The sequence below is a fragment of the Ascaphus truei genome, chromosome 16 (genome assembly GCF_040206685.1).
Source record: "Ascaphus truei isolate aAscTru1 chromosome 16, aAscTru1.hap1, whole genome shotgun sequence".
Lineage (NCBI taxonomy): Eukaryota > Metazoa > Chordata > Amphibia > Anura > Ascaphidae > Ascaphus > Ascaphus truei.
In genome coordinates, this window is record NC_134498.1 from 28,885,112 (window position 1) to 28,907,778 (window position 22,667).

General features: G+C 40.8%; 1 protein-coding gene across 2 annotated transcripts in view; it reads right to left on the reverse strand.

The window, feature by feature from the left end:
- LOC142467332 (sodium/hydrogen exchanger 2-like) overlaps positions 1-22,667 on the reverse strand; it is a 64,447-nt gene extending 41,780 nt beyond the window's left edge. Inside the window, exons 1-4 of one of the 2 annotated variants that reach the window (XM_075572891.1) lie at positions 22,039-22,667; positions 19,775-20,238; positions 7,230-7,480; positions 3,731-3,948 (exon numbers count right to left, since the gene is read on the reverse strand). In XM_075572891.1, the coding sequence (XP_075429006.1) occupies positions 3,731-3,948; positions 7,230-7,480; positions 19,775-20,238; positions 22,039-22,318 (1,213 nt within the window). In that variant the 5' untranslated portion in view covers positions 22,319-22,667. The remainder of the gene's footprint in view (positions 1-3,730; positions 3,949-7,229; positions 7,481-19,774; positions 20,239-22,038) is intronic. The other variant, XM_075572890.1, reaches the window with a different exon arrangement.

Below are 22,667 nucleotides of genomic sequence, written 5' to 3' on the forward strand. Positions count from 1 at the left end.
GCCCACCCCCCCTCACATGTCAGCAGCCCACCCCCCCTCACATGTCAGCAGCCCACCACACACACACACACACACACACACACACACACACACACACACACACACCCCTACCTACCTTAGATCAGCTCCGCACATCCTCTCGCCCCGGTACTAAGCTTAAGCCCCGCCCCCTCATGCTCTGACCTCTCCGGAAGAAAAAAAAACACACACAGCTGCCGGGGGCTGGGAGGGGGGAGGGAGGGGGCTGGGAGGGAGAGGGAGGGGAGAGGGAGAGGGAGGGGGCTGGGAGAGGGAGGGGGCTGGGAGGGAGGAGGGATGAATTGCCGCCGTTTTTTTAAACTTTTTTTTTTAAATTTATTTAATTAACTGGCGCCCGGCCAGAGTCATCGAGGGCCCCACAGAGAGGCCAGACGGGCCGCATGTTGTGCAGGCCTCTTCCTTCCTTCCCTCCTCACTCCCTCCCTCCCGATCAGGCATGCGGCGGCCATTTTTTTTAAAAAATTAGCGCGACCCCGTTACTAACGCGGTGGTCTCGGGGTGGACCCCCAGGACCGCGCTATAATGGGGTTTACCTGTATATTTGATGTATTTTATCATGCATTGCTGCATTTAAATACAATTTATTAATCAAATTGTATTTTCATGAAATACGTCCTGTGAACAAAGTTATATGATGTGAACCCTAACAAACAGAATATTTTATTTAAACTAACTGACTACTGATTGCAATTCAGATTCTTGTTTACTTAAAAAGTCATGAGCCAAGTTTTTTTGAATATGCCATTAATTAGGCACAAAGAACGCTGAAACGCATTACCTGTTCCCCAAGAATAATGGACAGATCACTTATAACTCTGCGATGATTAGAGGTGGATAAGATTTGCTAATTTATTCATGATACTTCAAAGACATTTGCAAATTAGGGATATATTTGAGTAAAGGCTCTTTGGCAATTTGCAGGGTCAACTCAAAAATACATACTCCCTTTCTTTTGTTATTACTCAACAATACTAGTCAGTACTAGCCAATACTTATAAGCATCTTTCACTACGTTTGTAAAAGATGGTGGTAACAATCTCTTTAGTTGGAGATTTCCGGTGAGGCGACGTATTCATGAGTTTTCCAAATTAAAGATAATAATCTCTAGTGATGATAATAAATCTTTGGAAAACATGTTGTCTTCAAAAGTTATAGCACTGTCTAAGATTCATAATACGCATTTTCATTTACTGCTTGTTATTAGTATGTCAACTACTCACATGCAGGGAAACAAGAATAAACAGGCGACAAATTAAATGGGGATACATTAGGGGAATCCTTGATAGAGAAGGATTTAGGAGGGCTTGTAGACAGCAGGCTTAGCAATAGTGTACAAAGTCAGCCTTAATTTCTCGCTATGCACCATCCCGACTCTTGTATTCCGCTCAAGGGTGCCTTCTCTCTACCCCCTTTGTATCTAAAGCACTCTCCCGCATTAAACCTTTCTCACTGACTGCCCCACACCTCTGGAATGCCCTTCCCCTCAATACCCGACTAGCACCCTCTCTATCCACCTTTAAGACCCACCTTAAGACACACTTGCTTAAAGAAGCATATGAGTAGCTCCTTGGCTGATACTATACACCTGATACATAAACCTTTGCCCCCTGTAGACGCACTTACTGCACCGACACACTTTATTCGAGCAAATACCCGGTATGTACCTGGCAGATACCTGGAATGCGCCACTCCTAACCTCTGACAAGCCCCGTTGCATTTGCCTTCCCAGCCTGGGTTCATGCCTGGCTGATGGGCGGCTGATCTGTTAAATGATAATGATTAGGATTTAATAGGCTGCAATGCTTCGCGTGTCTACCAGATGGCATAAATTCATGAATTGTAATGCAGTTTATATATATATACTGTGCAGTATTGCAGCCAGCGGGAATAAAATGCTTCAATCCCTGCTTGGAAAATAACTCAATGCACTCGGGCAGAAAACAGTCACAAACCTCAATACACCCGGGTATACCCGAATTCGTGGGACTAGCCAAGCTCGAATAAAGTGTGTCGCCAGTGTACCAGAATGCCCTCCTACTGTCTCTGTACATTCTTCCTACTTACCAATTAGATTATAAGCTCTTCAGGGCAGGGACACATTTTTCTAACTGTCACTTTTATGTCTAACGTGCTTCTTCCCATGATCTGTTATTTGTATTATTTGTTATTTATATGATTGTCACGTGTATTACTGCTGTGAAGCGCTATGTACATTAATGGCGCTATATAAATAAAGACATACATAAATTCAAGTCATGCAGTAGCTGCAAAGGCAAACAAGATCTTATTTTGCATTAATGGGGGAATGGATGGAAGGGAAGTAAACATGATTATGCCCCTTTATAAAGCATTAGTAAGACCACAGTTTGAATATGGAGTACAATTTTGGGCACCAATCCATAAAAAAGACATTATGGAACTAGAGAAAGTGCAGAGAAGAGCCACAAAATTAATAAAGGGGATGGATAATCTGATTTATGAGGAGAGACTAGTTAAATTAGATTTGTTTATGTTAGAAAAGAGGCGTCTAAGAGGGAATATGATAACTATATACAAATATCTTTGGGGACAGTACAAGGAGCTTTCAAAAGAACTATTTATCCCAAGGGCAGTACAAAGGACACAGGGTCATCCCTTAAGGCTGGAGGAAAGGAGATTTCACCAGTAACAAAGGAAAGGGTTCTTTACAGTAAGGGCAGTTACAATGTGGGATTCATTACCCATGGAGGCTGTGATGGCAGATACAATAGATTTGTTCAAAAACAGGTTGGGCATCTTTTTAGAAAGGAAAGGTATACAGGGATATACCAAATAAGTATACATGGGAAGGATGTTGTTCCAGGGAGTAATCCGATTGCTAATATTTGGAGTCAGGAAGGAATTTATTTTTTCCCGTATGAGATATTATTAGTTGATATGTCACTGGGGTTTTTGTTTGCCTTCCTCTGGATCATTATACTGTAAGTACGCATATAGGATAAAGTATCTGTCATCTACATTTTAGCATAGGTTGAACTTGATGGACATATGTCTTTTTTTAACCTCATCTACTATGTAACTATGTAATAGATGGGCACCGGGTCATTAAGGCGCAATTGCAGGGGTGTCAAACTCAGTCCTCACGGACCACCAACAGGCCAGGTTTTATGGATATCCCTACTTCAGCACAGGTGGTGCAGTCATTGACTGAGTTTGACACCCCTGCTCTATAGCCTGCAGGTTCATTAGAACAGATTGCCATTAATGGGGCAAACCCCTGTACCATGCAGTTTGGTATCTTTCCTCATCTAGTTGTAATTAAGAATTCATATATTTGTAGTATTAAATGCTTTCTTTAGATTATATATCGGTATTATGGTTTGAAGTGATATGGAATAACCATATTCTGGAAATATAATTTGTTTCAACTATTTTATATTATACCATATGTATATATTTTAAATATGTATCACATGCTCATCTTAGATGTTTGGTTAGCTCTACTGAGGCATCTTTCATGAGCACTGCCTAATCTTATCATTAAGTGAATACTTCTTGATATAACGGAGAAGTCTTTTCCTCCATAATTGTCCCACAGAGTAGAAGATTGGGGCTATTTTCATCAGTGTCTTATGCTGGGTCTGACGAAGCTTCTACATTCCAGGAACAGGCTTGCTGAAGTCGTGATTCTTCATCCCCTGTATATATTTACCTGATGCTCTCCAAAAAAGGCAGAAGATAACAGTTAGGCAGATGTAAGGCCAGTTCCACTCGTGATTGTCTCCAATTGTAGAGACACCAAGGAAGATGAAAATCAGGGTTTCACTGACACTGCTCCACATCTTCATGAAGTATTTAACTGTAGTGTACGACTTTTGAGAGATGTTGGCCTCCACGTAGCGTTTCATGCTCATAGAGCAGGCAATAATCCTAAAACAAAAATTAAAAAAAACAATATCGGCCATTAGCCAAGGACACCATTACAACAAATGCAAAGGAAAGCAGATTTGAGTGCTGGTTCTAATGTAAAGTGGTTTTAATACATTCAGAGACCTTTTCATAAAGTGGAGAGGATAAAATGTATTGCTGTTCTGATTGTCTGGAAAAGGCCTCAGGATTTTCTGCTTGGCATGGTCTTGAGTAATGGCGATTATTACCTTGCAGTCTGTAAGAGACGTGTTCAGAGGTACGCAATGGAGACCGTTTAAAGTGAAACGTAAATTAGGCTTTATTGCGCCTGTACCTTTAACACAGCAAAATTCTTCAAATTAAGCAAAAGAAAACATACTCTACTTTGGAGAATATCTACACATGTAGTCCAGCCCTCTCTAACTGGGTGGTTAGCTAAGCTAATTACCAGCCCCAAATATATATACATATATACAGATATATAACCGTCCGATAAGAAAGTCTTATCTGTTTCTTGTAGCTGTAGGGGAAGCCTCTCTGCACTCCTGGGTCTGCACCCTTGTGTGCTATAGAAATATCAGGATCCAGGTTTAGAAATCTTGTCCCCTTTGTCTTGCTGTCAGCCTGCAGTCTCTTTGCAGCTCAAGACATCTGTCCTTCCTAGGTCAGCCCCAATTGTGAGACTAAGGAATCCTCTTCCTGTGTCTCAGAGCAGGCTTTTTCTGACAGAGCTGTGATTAGGCAGGTGGAGTTGGTTGATTGCTGATGTGCAATTAACCAGCACACTGCTGGATTAGAGGCAAGTTGCTTTAACAGAGATAAGTCCCTGTTACACAGTCCTTTTGAGGTGGGTACAGGATAGGTCATTCAAGACTCCTGGGATTCAGGGAGAGTGTTTAAAATGGTGGACACCAGTCACGTATCGCTTCTTTGTTATAAAATCCAGTGGCTACGTTTTAGTTCCTCTGTATATTAAATATATATGTGTGGCCCTGGTTATAATAGGTTAAATATGGCTCTATCCCTATAGAATCTTCTGGTGAGATGTAAAGCCATTGAAGGTTATAAAGAGCAAAGGGATCCCATGATCTAGGAGACACGGTTTCCTGACCAGGAGGTGCCAAGTCCCACAAGGACAGGTCAGGCAGCTGAGCCTGTAGGACTTCACCCTGTGGGTGTGACTAGGACAAAGGAAGAAAGCCTGTCATAAAGGGACAAGTGCCTGTGGCTACAGCTGTGGGCAGCTATCTTCAGTCCACCGGCCTCCACGGTCAAGTTGTATGTCATCCCTGGGGAGCCCACCCTAATATAAGCATGTGCCCCTGCTAGTGAGATCCTGGTTATCTAACAAGGGACGTTGCTGTTAACCCTTGGATGTTCAATAAAAAGAAATATTCTGGTAAGTATAAAAGCTCCTAGAACCTCATTCTTACTGAGACTTCCGAACAGTGCACCCCATCTGCTCAGCCGGAACCTTTAAGAGTAGCGGTACTGACCACACGAGAGATACATTAGGAAGTGTAAAATGTCACACAGTTGTCATGATTGAAGGGATAATTAGTCACATATATTTGTGTGTAAGAAAGTATCCACAAATTCTGCTCACACAGAGCAAGCCGCAAAGATCGAAATGTTATTATTAAAAGACTTGGTTAGACTTGTCATCAGGTTACTGTCAATCTACGCTCAAATAACCTTTAACGCTCATTTTTGAAGTGTTTTGAAAAGAAAATTGGTTCTTAATGTCTAGGGACGGCTGATGGAATACCGCGATGATAACATTCAGATCAAATGGGTTCTGCTATCCTGACCCTGCAATTTATCCGGCATGTGATATAATGTTGTAATTCAGTAATATTTCAATTACGTTTGTCCACTTAACCATTTCAACAGTGCTGGACCATTTTACATCAAATTTGCAAAAATAAACGTTTATTTCACAAGTATATTTCTCATGGTGAACTAATGAAGCGTTAACAATCAAAATGTTTTACTTTCATTCAACTTGTCCAGCTAAGTCTGAGATTTCTTAAAGTAAATTACTTTGTCTCCATCTGTAAGTTCTAGGTACTGCAGCAGAAGAAGCAACACAACCTTACTCCAGCTAGCAAAGCCGTTATGAATCCCAGATAGCTGGGGGAGGTGCCTTCTTATAGGTCTTGGAAGGTCAGGTGGTATAAATAGCTGCCTAGCGAGGGCCTGCCGAGAATCACGGTGTCCTAGCATGTGAGACGTCACGGTGATGGCCTCCGGAGGATCTACCTCTTGGTGTCAACATGTTTTCTAAGTAAAATGTTCACAATTGTCTAAGTCTCATATGTATGTATGAAACTTTATCCTCAGCCACAAAAGTGCACAAGTTAACACATTGGGGAACGTGGATTAAGATTATACTTTTGCCCCTCTCTAGCGATGACGAGACATTTGCATTGTCTTTTCTCCAGCTTTGAGAAGCAGATTAACAGCGTTTTAAAAAGTTAAGGGGAATGTTGGTACCAAACCTACAGTATCCACATTTAGTTGTGATAACGTTCCCCCTGACTGTAAATTCATACATAAACGTCTGCTAATTCCTATGTTAAACAAAGTTGAAAGTTGTTTTTTAAGTTTAAAAACTGGCTCATATCCAGCAAAAAAAATTCCGATTTCATCTGTTCCATTGTGTGCCGATTAATCCTTTTCTTTATTCAGTTAATCCTCCCAGAAATGCCATAAATTCCAATGAAAGTGTGTGTGTGTGTGTGTGCGTGCGCGTGTGTGTGTTACGCGGGTTGGAGTTTTGACTCTGCTCTTTGAAAGGAATTCACAGTATTATATTTGATTTTCTCTCCTTGATGATTGTGAAGTGAAAAACTTGTTTTTTTAAACGTGCTGCGAATATAAATGAATCAATCTATTTCTTGCTAAAGACACTCCCAACCCCCCCATTTATCAACGTAATTCTCTCCAAGTGTAAAGACACTTGGAGAACAGGCAAAGCTTGAATCACGTATGCACTGAGACCAAATGGATACATGGTACTGTAGCTGAATTGAATTAAATGGATCGTTAATTTCATGTCACTTTCTGCTCATTAATACTTAGCGCCTTTTTTGCGTTGTTTAAATGGAATAGCCATTCATTTCTTTAAAAAAAATTAAAAAAAACCTAGAGAAACCTTAGGATCTGACCATTTTGTGTTCATTCAATTCAAATTATTATTATCCATATGCTGTGATAAATATTATAATTATAATTGTATAACATTATAATGGTAACTATGAAAGGGTAATAAAGGAAGCGTTGGTTCTTGAGATACTTACGCCACAATACCAGAAAGGTGAAACATTTCCGCGGTGAGGTAGGAGAAGTAGCTGTATAAGAAAACAAAGAGAGGTTCGATGACACGGATATTATCCGTGAAACGTGTCGTTAAGGCGGCTATAAATCCAAACGCAAGGCCAACCAACACTCCTCCAATGCCAACTGCGAAAATGGATCCAATTCCAGCACAGATGTCCACTACTTGAATTTCTGTCATTTTATCGAAGGCTTCGAACAGCTTATACAGCACCTATAACATAAATACAGATACTCTTAGAATATATTTTTACCAAACTTCTATGCCAGTATAAGAACACAGGCCATGTCAAATAGAATTAAATACTATTATAGGCTAAAGCAGTCAAATTCAGGGCATTATTGAAAACCCTGCTCTCTGATTGGTTAAAATTCCGGGCATTATCAAATCAGTAATGCCCGGAATTTAAGCAGCTTGCAATGTGTAGTTTTCAATGTGTTTATTTCCAGCCAATCAGCTTTCAGAACAGCTGAGACAGGGCAGGAGGGCAGGGGATTAGTCTGAATGAAGTAACAGCTCTGAGACAGGGCAGGGGATTGGTCAGGACGTATCAGCCACGGGTTGACTCCTCCCGAACTGGCAGATTTTCTGAGCAGATTCAGTTGAATTGGGGGGGGGGGGAGGGGGAAGGGTGGGAGTCTGCAAAGAAGTAAGTGGCTGTCTGCAGTTTGTTTGTGGCTGCAGTTTGTGTGTGTGTGTGTGTGTGTGTGTGTGTGTGTGTGTGTGTGTGTGTGTGTGTGTGTGTGTGTGTGTGTGTGTGTGTGTGTGTGCGCTGTTGTGTTGTATATCTGTGTAGAGGTGTGTGTCAGTGTCAGTGCCAGTGTCAGCAGCAGTGTTTATGGGTGTAGCATGTGTGTGTAGCAGCAGTTTGTGTGTGTAGAGGTGCAATGTTGTGTGTGTGTGTATGTTGTGTGTGTAGAGGTGCAATGTTGTGTGTTGTGCTGTGTTGTGTGTAGAGGTGGGGGGAAGAGTGCAAAGTTTAGTAAGTGGCTGCATTTTTTATTGTGGCTGCAGTGTGTGTGTGTGTGTGTGTTGTGCTGTTGTATGTGTAGCAGCAGTTTGTGTGTGTGTGTAGAGCTGATGTGTGTGTGTGTGTGTGTGTGTGTGTGTGTGTGTGTGTGTGTGTGTGTGTGTGTGTGTGTGTGTGTGTGTGTGTGTGTGTGTGTGTGTGTGTGTGTGTGTCAGTGTCAGCAGCAGTGTTTATGGGTGTAGCATGTGTGTGTGGCAGCAGAGTTTGTGTGTAGAGCTGCTGTGTCGTGTGTGTGGAGCTGCTGTGTTGTGTGTGTAGAGGTGCTGTGTTATGTGTGTAGAGGTGCTGTGTTGTGTGTGTAGAGGAGGTGCTGTGTTGTGTGTCTAGAGCTCCAGTATGTGTGGTGTGCTTGTGTGTGTAGAGGTGCTGTGGTGTGTGTGTGTGTGTGTGTGTGTGTGTGTGTGTGTGTGTGTGTGTGTGTGTGTGTGTGTGTGTGTGTGTGTGTGTGTGTGTGTGTGTGTGTGTGTGTGTGTGTGTGTGTGTGTGTGTGTGTGTGTGTACACAGGGGGCGGCAGTGTGTGGATATAGATATCTGCAGTGTAAGCGTATAGAAAGGTGGTTTCATGTATTTACCATTTTATTTTAATAAAGAAATCTATTTAACTATACAAAAGTGTCTATTATTTATTAAATAAGCCTACATTTAGCCTATAATAGTAATAATCCCTGAAGAACAGGGCAATACTGGCCAATAATGCCCTGGCTGGATTAAAGTCCCTCGGCTTCGCCTCGGACCTTCAACTCTTCCAGCCAGGGCATTATTGGCCAGTAATGCCCTGTTCTTCAGGGATTATTACTTAATTACAATTCAGTAAATTAAAAAAATTAGATTTAAATTCATTTCACATAGAAGGAAAAGTAGAATTTAATAGTGCAAAGGGAAGAGAGAAGTTTTGCAGAGAGCAAGAGAATTTCAATATGGTAAATGATGAGGGGGAAGGGAAAGGGGTGGCAGAGGCGTGGGGAGAAGGAGAGGGTTTGGTGACTGATAACAACAGGCCAGAGAAGAGGGTGAACACTAAAACAATGCAGATGTTCTGGAAAGACACCGAAAAGAGCTAATGAATAGAGTTGGTGAATTTGTGTGCCCACTATAATAATGATGTATTTTAAACTAATGTAGTTATCCATGGATACAACCTTGTATTATGCCTATATTCTTACATTCAGTAAATTGCATTGTCCAATAACTGTTATTTCTGCCGCGTCCTGCCCAGAGGTTTCTTTTTCATAAAATCTCATTAGGAAAATAGTCAGTTAACCGTTAAACATCTATTTTTGTAATATTTGCTTATTATTGCTTTGTCAATTTCAAAAGATCAAACATGCTGACGAAGCCTAAACCACATACAGAGTGTATACAATAGATCCAGAGGTTCATGTTTACTACAGATGTACTGCACAAATTGCAATGATTTGACTTTTCCCTTTCCTAAAACAAGTTTGCCTTTAGACTGCAGCTATAAGTACCCAGAAAAGACAGAGTCAGGCTACACCGGTCATTTCAAAGTTCATTACCTTTCCTTCTATGCCTTCCTCTGATAGCTTTACTTCGAAGTTCCAGCCTTCCACTAAAACCCCTCCAAAGCACTATGGGCCTCATGCAGAGAGCATAGAATTTTAAAATTGGCGAATTTCATAAAAAGTAGCTTTTTTGGAGAGTTTTATTCTCCATATGCAGAAAAGTGCGAATTCTGCTATGTTTAACATGGATGCGTGTGGCGAGTTTAAATTGGCGAGATGCGCGCTTCAGAAACGTGTAAAAACAAATTCGCGCCTTTTTTTCCCCTTTACTATAGGCGGCGAGCGCCATCTTTTCCTGGCGCGGCAAAAATGCGAGAATCGCGCCATTTTCTTGGCGCGAACAGCCGCTACATGCCGTTCGCACCTCTCTGCATTCGGAGAGTTTTAAAAATGGCGAGATGGAGGTTCTCACCAGCCGCGAGGCGAGTTTTAGTAATAGAAAAAACAAAATGGCGCGTTTTTCGAAACTCGCCATTTTATGCCGGTTTCTGCGCGAAATTGAACAAAAAATGGCGAATTTCGAAATAACGATGCTCTCTGCATGAGGCCCTATATTTGTAAAAGTCTGCCTCCATCGTTTCCATGCAGTATCTCTCTAATACTATATCTCATCCTAAAGGGCTTCAATCTCTGCCAAAACAATGGATATCATGGCCTTCAAACTCAGCTGGGAATCTAAAACACTGGCACAATATACTGTAACCCGTTGCTTTTGTTAGTCATCAGAGGCTTCTGTTTGTACTCAATGGAAAACACTTTAACAACAGATTGCTCTTAATGACGATAAAAGTTTGATGCGCTGCCAGAGGATACATTCTTGTACATAAATCCTTTCTGTTTAAAAAGGTTTATTCCATTGATACAGTTAGAGATGTGCAAAACTTTTCAAAACTTTTCTTTTTTTTTTTTTGTGACCAGTTTGCAGAACGTTTAAGGACTAAGGAGCCTATTCTATAAGCCTCGATAAGCCACTTATCGAGCACTTATCGGCCAAAATACAACTGCTGTTCAGTAAGCCTCGATACTGTAAGTGGGCGATAAAGGCATGAATCGCCAAATTTTTTTCAGCTGTCAAAAAAAGATCGCCGGGTGAGCGGCGATAAGCCACTTATCGGCAGGTTCTGAAACTCGTGCAATTCTAGTAGCCTCGTGGCTCTAGAATGGCGACTTTCTCCCAAAATCCCCACGACAGGAATGAAAAGGCGGGAGGCCGGGGAGAACCTGCTGAGAGGTGGTAATAGAGGACTTAGAAAAAAAATGCATTTTTCCTGTATCAGATTCATGCCGGGGTCTCCGGAGCTGAAACCCATTAATATCAGCACCGGAGACCCCCGGCATTAATCCCATGCAATAAAAATGCCTTTACAGGCAACTTCATTACCTTAACGGCTAACCGCTAAGGCAATGAAAGGGTTAACTACCACTGCCATGTTTATTGTGGGTATCGGGGGTGGGTGAAGGTGGTATTTGGCCATAGGTGGGTAATTAGGCCTTGCAGGGGGGCTGCGGGTGGAGTTAACCCATTCATTACCTTAGCAGTTAACCCCTCCCGCTACACACCCTGTAGGTATAAACACAGGGCCAAATGCCAAGTCCACCCATCCTCGCTACCCACAATAAATATTTTAATTCACAACAACTCTACTACCCACCTCCTCTACCCCCAACAACTCCACCCCCCCCCCCACCTCCAAACACCTACAGTACAGTAATGGGCAAAATTACTATTATCCAGATATGGATAATAGTGCATTTGCCCATTATAAAATCAAACATTAGCCAGCCAGCATTAATAAAGTAAATAAAACGTTCAACTTACCCCTGCCATCATGAAGGGCGTCCTCATCAGCATACTGCAGGTCCATGTCCTCTGATGCCAGCAAGAATACAAGAAAAAATTAAATCTAATGACCCCTAACCCCTTAATCACCCTAGCAGTTAATAACCGCTATAGTAATTAAGGGGTTAACCCCCGTCCCATGCTACCTACCCGGGAGGCCTAACTACCCACCCTGGCCCCACTATACCCACCCTGTACCCATTGATTGGCACAGTGGTATATCATACCCATATAATATGGGCATGATAAGCCACTATATCACTCAATGGGCAACCTAATAAAAATAATTAAGGCCAAAAATACACAATAATCAAATAAATACACAAGCAGCTAAATACCCCAACAATAAAAGAACTAAAAAGCCTCAACTACACATCAATTACATTAATCTATCACTAAAACAGCAACAGAATTCCAATTATGTTATTCCAAAACATAACAATAAAAATAAATAAACATCTATCCAACCAATCAATTAAATAAATAAAATCAGTAGCCAACAAAACAAATAATTAATTTAAACCAGTAGCCAGCAAAACAAATAATTAATTTAAAACGCTAACCAATCCTAACATGTACTAAAAACAAGCCATCCAAATTCAAAACAATTTAATCCAAACAATAAACAGAAATTGAAAAAATAACAATCAATAGAAAACGTAGGGGTAGAAGAATTGTGTGAAGGGGGTAGTAGCCCCAATGATGGAAGTTTAGGCCTTCCAGGGGGTAGCTGGACTGGTTAACCCCTTTATTACCATAGCAGTTCCCACCATTATGGTAGTGAATGGGTTAACTCCTCCCGTAACTTTCCAGGCAGGCCTAACCACCCACCCTGGGACTACTACCCCCTTCATCCACTCCCTCTGCCCAAAGAAACAGGCTATTGAGGTTTAACCCCTTCATTGCCTTAGCAGCTAGCCACTAAGGTAATGAAGCTGTTTTAATATAATTTTTCTTACTAGTGTACTGTAGATGAGCAGAGGGTCTCCAGAGCAGATATACGTTTATTTGAGGTCCGGGGACCCCCTGCTTCCCGAGATACAGGCCCTGTTATGGGGTGCCGGCATCTCATATGCATTTTATTCCCACGGTCACGTGACGCGAGACATTTAAATGCATAGGAGATACCGGAACCTCATAACGGGGCCTATATCTCGGGAATAGAAGAAAAGTGTATAGGCGGTCACAGCAAAACGGAACTCAGCCAAGAAAAATAAAATAAAATCAGCTTTATTAAACTTGAATGCTGCACATCACAGAGAGCACCTCTGACGCGTTTCGTCCCGTCGTGGGACTTTATCAAAGAGTAAAAAGCCTCTCAACACGGGTTTCTTTTGTAGGCAGATCCCTTTCAATGAATGGTTTAAAAAAATCACAATCAATGGTAGGCAATCAACTAATCATGTTGATGGGCCATGAAAGGAATCATAGTTGTCTAACAAAAAGGTAAACCAGAATCTAGACCAAAAACAAACAACACACATATATATGAAAGAATATCAAAGTGTCAAAAAACATATAAAAATTAAAAATAAGAACAAGTGATGAGCAGCATCAAAAACATGAATACATGTTAAACCAAAAAATACACATATGGATTTATAACCTAATGGAGAAATGCAGAAACTGTATATAACGTATGGGAGAAATCACCGTCCCTGAGGAGGAGAGTGAGACAGCGGGCACGGCCGCACAGCAAAAATGGCAAAGGCTGGACTGTGCTATAAAGTAACTTTATTAAAGCATGGGTTTTAAAAAAACAAGAGGAGGGGTGACATAGCGGGTGAAACGCGTAAGAGGCGCGGGGGGGGGGTGTCAAACCTCCTCTTGTTTTTTTAAAACCCATGCTTTAATAAAGTTACTTTATAGCACAGTCCAGCCTTTGCCATTTTTGCTGTGCGGCCGTGCCCGCTGTCTCACTCTCCTCATCAGTGACGGTGATTTCTCCCTGCATCTTCATACAGCGTGGAGCACACGAAAAACGGATGAATTAAAGATATATGTGAGTACTTTGATACTACTTTGAAAGTTGGAGCTTCCCCAGGTGCACTGGTTGATTGAGTTGCAGGACTTATGCATGGGGTCTAGGTGGGTCTTAGGACTTCCCCCGGACAACCCTTTATAGTCTTGCCAGACCACGTCCCAACTAGGGGTTAATCCACATCAGCTCTACTGTTTATTTTCATTTTATTCCGGATGCAGCAATTCATTAATATGTGGACATAATGCTCTGTAGCACTAGTCAATTGGAGGGACCTTTACCCCAATATTCCTTCTGTATATAACGTATAATGTTATCAATTATCAGTATATTGATATATGTTAAGGAAATAATAATAACATACCGATACTTATGATAATATATCAGAAAATATACATTAAAGTTAAACAATATGCGGGAGAGCAATCCAAAAACCTGTACAAGAAAGGCCGAGCATGCATAGGTATATATGAGATATATGATGTAATATAATGTATATGATATGATGTACCTAGAGACACACTCCCAAGAGTCCCCAAAACCACTAACCCTGAAGGAAATGTTTCAACTCCCAATCAAGGTTAATACCATGTGGGTGGAGAGTATTGAGAGTGTATATCCAATACATCTCTTGTTTGTTGAGAACATTTTCCCTGTTGCCACCTCTAGGGTGGCAAGATATATGTTCTATTGCTGAGAAGGAAAAATTATTAATACTGCCTTTAGGACATTGAGAAAAGTGTCTAGGCACAGGGTGATTTAAATCTCTCTTTTTAATCAACCGTACATGCTCGCCAATTCTGACTTTATGGGGCCTTGTAGTACGGCCCACATATTTATGTCCACAACCACAATAGAGGACATAAATAACAAAACTGATGTTACAATTAAGAAAATTCCTTATATAATATTTTCTGAGGTTCTCATTATATGAAATATATCTGGTCTGGACTGCGTATTGACACATAGAACATTTGCCACACTTAAAAAAACCTTTTGGTATACTTTTGACATTAGGGAAATTGGATCTAGAATCAAACATACTAGGCGATAAGTAAAAGGCCAAAGTTTTGGCTTTACGATAAGAAAATCTAGGACCACTTTGTACAATATTACGAATGTCCTTGTCCAACAACAATGTATGCCAATGTTTTGATATGATGTTACAAATTTGTTGCAACTGAGAATTGAATGTAGTAATAAACAATGGACTCTTTGTATTATTGGATAATGATAGTAAATCTCTCTCTCTTTTAGGTAAATACTTTTTCTTTTTCTTACAGATAAGTGTTCCTCTATCCATAGCATCTGCCCTGGCGAATGCTGTAGTTATATCTTTGGCAGAATAACCCCTGGCCAGAAATCTATCAGACATCTCTTTTGCCCGAGACAAGAATACTTCATTGTCCAAACAAAGTCTTTTTAATCTGACAAATTGTGCTCCTGGAATGTTCTTAATCAGAGAGCGTGGATGACAACTTTGTGTGCTAAGAAGTGTATTTCTGGAATTTCGTTTCCTGTAGATGTCTGTCTGTATATTCATATCATCGTCAATATACAGGAATAAATCTAAATAATGAATGTGATTGATATTGTGTTCAAAAGTAAATTTAAGATTGTAATCATTGGTGTTAAGATATTCAATAAAAGAAAGTAGTGAATTTTCGTCCCCTTTCCAGATAAAGATCAGGTCGTCAATGTATCTCCTAAAATAGACGATATTTTGACGAAATTAATTGTGACTGTGATAAATAAAACGTGATTCCCAAAAACCCATAAATAAATTTGCGTAAGAATACGAAGAGTCCATTGTTTATTACTATATTCAATTCTCATTCGCAACAAATTTGTAACATCATATCAAAACATTGGCATACATTGTTGTTGGACAAGGGCATTCGTAATATTCTACAAAGTGGTCCTAGATTTTCTTATCGTAAAGTCAAAACTTTGGCCTTTCACTTATCGCCTAGTATGTGTGATTCTAGATCCAATATCCCTAATGTCAAAAGTATACCAAAAGGTTTTTTTAAGTGTGGCAAATGTTCTATGTGTCAATACGCAGTCCAGACCAGATATATTTCATATAATGAGAACCTCAGAAAATATTATATAAGGAATTTTCTTAATTGTAACATCAGTTTTGTTATTTATGTCCAAAGGGCGTGAGCCGTTTGCTGCCGTTCGCTGATGATAGTTGATGTTAAAGCTGCTCTATTTCTATCTGAAAAACATAAGCCCTTTATCCCCTGTACCCAATTTTCCAACTTTATCTGTCCATGAAATGTCTATGAATTACCTGTATAACCCTGTTCTTTTATCGTAACCATGTATTTTTTATAACTCTGTGCCCAGGACATACTTGAAAACGAGAGGTATCTCTCAATGTATTACTTCCTGGTAAAACATTTTTATAAATAAATAAATATTGTGGTTGTGGACATAAATATGTGGGCCGTACTACAAGGCCCCTTAAAGTCAGAATTGGCGAGCATGTACGGTTGATTAAAAAGAGAGATTTAAATCACCCTGTGCCTAGACACTTTTCTCAATGTCCTAAAGGCAGTATTAATAATTTTTCCTTCTCAGCAATAGAACATATATCTTGCCACCCTAGAGGTGGCAACAGGGAAAATGTTCTCAACAAACAAGAGATGTATTGGATATACACTCTCAATACTCTCCACCCACATGGTATTAACCTTGATTGGGAGTTGAAACATTTCCTTCAGGATTAGTGGTTTTGGGGAGTCTTGGGAGTGTGTCTCTAGGTACATCATATCATATACATTATATTACATCATATATCTCATATATACCTATGCATGCTCGGCCTTTCTTCTACAGGTTTTTGGATTGCTCTCCCACATATTGTTTAACTTTAATGTATATTTTCTGATATATTATCATAAGTATCGGTATGTTATTATTATTTCCTTAACATATATCAATATACTGATAATTGATAACATTATACGTTATATACAGTTTCTGCATTTCTCCATTGGGTTATAAATCCATATGTGTATTTTTTGGTTTAACATGTATTCATGTTTTTGATGCTGCTCATCACTTGTTCTTGTTTTTAATTTTTATATGTTTTTTGACACTTTGATATTCTTTTATATATATGTGTGTTGTTTGTTTTTGGTCTAGATACTGGTTTACCTTTTTGTTAGACAACAAACATTCCTTTCATGGCCCATCAACATGATTAGTTGATAGCCTACCATTGATTGTGATTTTTTTTTAAACCAGTCATTGAAAGGGATCTGCCTACAAAAGAAACCCGTGTTGAGAGGCTTTTTACTCTTTGATAAAGTCCGACGACGGGACGAAACGCGTCAGAGGTGCTCTCTGTGATGTGCAGCATTCAAGTTTAATAAAGCTGATTTTATTTTATTTTTCTTGGCTGAGTTCCGTTTTGCAGTGACCGCCTATACACTTTTCTTCTATTACTACCATTTGGCTGGAGCACGCAGGCAACTACTTCCTGACTGGGGAGCCGTGTCTCCCTTCCAGCGTGAGCGCCTGGGGCCGCCCCCCTCTGGGACTTCAAGGAGCGCTGGAGCACATGGCACGCTGTAACCAGTCCCAGCATAGCAGTTTACTCCTGGCGATGACGTCATTCAGAAGCGCGGTGCTTATGCAGCTGGGACCGGCAGGAATACACGGGCAGTGAAGACACCAGGTCGGGTAAGGGCAGCAGGTGATAGTATCCATGAGTACACGAGAGGGGCATCCTACGGCTGCTTCTCATCTTGTCTCTATCTGTCCCCTGCTCACTAGCCCCCCACCCAGGTATTTAGTCTGTTTCCCGTCCTCCTCATCAACTTTTATTCTCATATTGCTTCAGTGTCAGTAAGGTTGCCATTTCACCATTGTGTTGGCCAGAGATTGCTTGTTTATACAACGCCCAGTCGTACGTGTGGTTGTGGAGCACCGGACATTGTGGGGTTCATTCTCAGTACTACATATGCTATATCTCGGGAAGCAGGGGGTCCCTAGAACTGAAATCAACGCGGTTCTGCTCCAGAGACCCCCTGCTCATCTACACTAGTATTACAGTGTATATTAAAATGTTGCGATTGCTGGTGAGATTTGCGCAGGGAGAGGCGGCTCTCTCTGCAGCTGAAAGAAATCGTCGGGTAAGCCCTTTTCGGAGAGGTGATCACCATGTCGCCGACTACTCGCCCGTTTTGGGAATTTTGCTATCACAGGTAATCGAGGCTTTCTGAATACCGTGATAGCAACGCTCAAAAAACAGGCGGCGTAAACGGCTCTGCGATTTATTTTTTTTATGAAGACTTATAGGATCCGTCCCAAAAAGTTTCGCAAAATCAATTTATTGCTTTGCCAATGAGCAGCAGCTCAGCTACAATTCGCGAGCGATTTCCCGGGCGACCTCTCCAGTAAAAGCCGTATTTGAGGCTCTGGATGGCAGTTGGCACTATTAATTAAAATGCTTGGCACATTTTGACCATGCTCTGACTAACTTGCAACTTATCTCACTGAAACATAGCACAAAAGCGTCACGCATCTCTAGTTTCAGTATGTCCTACCTCTTATTACATAAACAATGTACTATAGATTCACATGACTATGATTAAGAGATGGAGAAATATATGGTTTTACAATACATTACTGGTTTGCGGTTGACAAACTTAGTAAAAGCACATTTAGCAAAAAAAATCTAATTTTTTCTAATGTTAGTCACATTTTTCAAAACTTTACTTTTTTGCAAAAAAAATGTGTGGGTTAAAATATCAAGATAAATGAAAAAACAGCCTAACAATGGAAAAAAATATCAGAGAATTAACCTTTTTTTTGGGTTTTTTTTTTTTTTTTTGGTTCGATTTTCACTCGAGTTCTGAATGTAAGATCGAATTCTCAAACGAATTAACTTGCAATCTGAATCGAAAGCCGAGTCTAAGACATTCAAACAAGTTAACGGGCTAATTCTTAAAATCTTGCTATGTGAATGGGATCCTAGCCTGTTACTTCCTGAAGATCTCTCGGTGTACACAGCTTTGTTAGTTGTCATATATGCCAATATGTCTGATGTGTCGGGTTTAAAAAAAACGCCGCCCTTAGGCACTTACCTGGTTCCGCCCTCCTCCTCCAGGGCCGCGCCGATCGCGCCTGCCGCCCACCAAATTCTGCCACCCCAAAATTTTACCACCTTAGGCCAGAGCCTACCGGGCCTAATGTGAAATCCGCCACTGGTCTGCTGTTTTCAAAACAGAGGGCATTTTCTACATAGCCGCCTGTCTGGCTGCCTACCAGCCCTTGTGGTGTGGCAGAATCTGCATCCTTTTTGATTAGAAGATAAATATACAATACTTCTTTAACGCTATATCAGGCCATTTAAAGCACGGATCTTTTTACGTAAATTGTATTTAGTAGAAATTGGGTAATCGGAATATGTATGAAATGTAATGGTAATAACAGTCACTTTCCCATTTAACCCCTGGTGGCCCCATAACGTAGCCACCATGTCGTGGGGTCAGGCACTCCAGCGCCCCAATAACGTAACGGCTGCCATGCACTTTTTGCTCGTTTTCTAGGGGGGCGGGGGTGACATTCTGCGATTTTGTGGACGGATTTGGTCAGAAGAGAAACGGAACAGGACTCATTGTCATATAATTATATAATTTGATGGACAGAAAGATATGCCAAATACAGCTCAACCCCCTTATAACGCTGTGCTTGGGGTCCAAAGAATCACATCGCGTTATAAGCGGATCGCGTTAGAAATAATGCACAATTGTGTGTATTGTACAATAAAGTATTTAAGATAACTGTAATCGTGCTGTAAAGTATTCATAAATACAAAAATTGGGAGCCCGCTTGGATCGCGTGATAAGCGGATTCGCGTTGTAACGGATGGCGTTATAATGGGGCAGAGCTGTAAAAGGAATCTGAAAGTGATATATAACATATAAAGAATAATTGGTTTGTAAGCATTTCAGTGCCACTACCTTTCTGTCTCATGCGTTAATGCTATCACACTTGTGCAACTGTGGGGTTTCCATTTATTTGGGATTATTTGTACGCTTGTAGGGAAAAGAGAGGGAAACATAGATGACTGTATAAAATAAAATTCATAATGTAATATGATAATAGACTTACAACAGTGACAGCGTCATTTAGGAGGGATTCTCCAAATACCAAAATATGAAGCTTTTCATTAACATGAATTTCTTCAAACACCGATAAAACGGCCACTGGATCCACTGCTGCAATGAGGCTTCCAAACCAAAGATTGTGAAGAAGAGAAATATCCTGCAGGCCAAAAACCTTCACCTGGCATATCCCGTAAAGAGAGAGGCCAATGCCAAACACATTCCATATGGTTCCAACAATAGCGTACCAAAGAATGGCTCCAAGATTCTCAAAAAATGGCCGGCTGGGCATGAAGTACCCGGCATCGAGGACTATTGGGGGCAGCAAGTAGAGGAAAAAGACATCGCTGCTCATGACAGGGGAAGATTTGTCTTTCACCCCATAAATCACTCCTCCCATGATGAGTCCCACAATTATCAGCACACAGCTCTCTGGCACAACGGAGGGCAACTTGTGAGAAAGATGGAACCCTAGTTGGAAATGAAAGATGTCATTAACCACTGTTCATCAACAAAGGCCTTATATGCGTGTTATTTCTGTTTATAAACACCTGCGGGGGCCCCTCTGAATTAGGGGCTGCTTAGGGGACTCGTCACGCCAATGATTATGGGAACAAAACTTTATCCCCATGAAATGGAAGATTAACATTTACAGTGCCAAAGGTCCGGGGGTACGAGAGACCACCGGACATCAGGCACTTCACACACGATGCGACTGGTCCCCCTGATGCTGGAAACGGAGGGTGAGGTGGTCTCCACTCCCATTTCAATCAAAGTTACCGTCTCAGCCTGGTACATCAGGCGAGCCCTATAAAGAGTCATTGTGCCTGTATTTGTTAAGCACAGTGCTGCAGGGGTGGCCAATGCCAGTCCTCAAGGGTCACCAACAGGTCAGGTTTCCAAGATACCCCTGCTTCAGCACAGTTGGCTCAATCAGTAGCTCAGTCAGAATGACTGCACTCCCTGTGCTGAAGCAGGAACATCCATGAAACCTGACCTGTTGGTGTCCCTTGAGGACTAGAGTTGGTTACCCCTGGAGTAAAGCACACACTGACATTCCTACACAAAAACTCTTATTCTAGTACAAGTTGCTATCGAATCGGCCATAGAAACCCTTCTGCAGCTTGTGTACTTCAGACCTACACCAGGGAATACATGAATACTGCAGCACTTAAACCAATCAATATTATTTTTGTCGAGCGACTTTGCAGCCGGTATTATTATTAATAATACATCACTATTATTCTTATTTTTCTCATCTCAAGCTGTGCCCCTATGTAAAGTAACAAACAGAATAGAATTCCTCAAATGTGTCTGTATTAAATAATAATTCATTACTCAGTAACCTTTTTGAAGCCAGAGGGAACCTACTGCGCATTACAAAGCAATGCGATGTGAGACTATATGTTGCAATATAGGTTATAAAGTCACAGTCCCATATATGAATACAAATTGGATGTGCAATAATGAGGGAAATGATGCATGTACAGTAACACCTTGTATAACATGCGTAACGCGTGTTTGGCAGTGTAAGATACTGTATGCCTTTGCGTTTCCAGTTTAGACCGAAAACCGGACTTCCAAAAGAACAACTCTCCACTGTGTGAACCATACATTTGGGCTTTTATTTGATTTGGAGTTAGAAGCAGAAACGCTGCGGTGATTCCAAAGAGGTGGGGATTATTTATATGGCATTTCCTAGAAAATCAACAACGTGGCATTATATAGGATGCTCTTCTACTGCATAAACATATTTATATCTGTGTTTTCCTGAAGTTGAAAAAAGCGAAAAGCAAAGTGAAAACTATTGAAAGAATAGTATTTTTTAAACAACGTGGAACTGGAGTTTTAATGTAACCTTTTAGATTCCAGATGCACTTAGATTTCCAATGCCCTGCTGGCCCGCAGGCAGTAAAAGGGTTAAGCCAACAACGTAAACATATATAGTGAAAGGTGTCAGCGACTCTTTGTATTAAGTCTTAATGGTAACGTGAGAAGGAACGACTCGAATGAGAAATAAAAGCTGTTTATCTTTATAAAAAAAAGAATAATAAATATCACAGAAATCTTCAGGACACCTCGTCTATCCCTCACCCCTCAACCCCCCACCCCCCCACCCCCCACATACAGTACAGTTGAAGTAAGATGTGGGTAATTGAAGATATATTCTATATATATATATTGTTTTTGCATCGGAACGCAAAACACATAAAATGTAACTCTAAGAGCTAAGGTAAGGTACACCGTCTATAAGTCACCTGCATTCCTTACCTATTTTAGCTAATGATGCTAACATTATCCACAAGGTTATCTCGAATGGTATGCGGACATGGTGGTAATCCATGGAGAAGACCTTCAGTCTAGATGAGATGTTGAACACATGATGACCCGAAGTGGCTGTTTCCGTTTCATGGTTGTCCACGTTTAATATACTCTTGTTTTGTGATACTTCATGAAGTTGTTTTTGGTCTTCTGCGATAACGGATGTTTTGACCAGTTGTACGAGCAAGAAATAAGCATACAGAGTAGTCAGATAGCTAATTGTCTTCATGGTGCTCTTAGTAACACTGGCTTTTCAGAAGATGCTCTCTGTCTCCACTGAGCTGTAGGTTGGGATGAGATGAGATGAGATGCTTTGAGGCATGAGACACACTCACTAATCTCAGCTGGGATGACTAAAGGGAGTTGATGCAGGGGAAGTGCTAAATTGAAGAAACAAATCTAATGTACTGCAGAATGCCTCGGAATTGTACTTAGCAACTCAGCAGTAGTCCAATATAGTCTCATTAACAATGTAGTAGATTCCAGCTGTTATTTATATGGATTTCCAACATTATATTATATATAATAATATTTGTCTTAAAAGGATCACTCCATTTTGCCGAAAATGTCATCTGTCT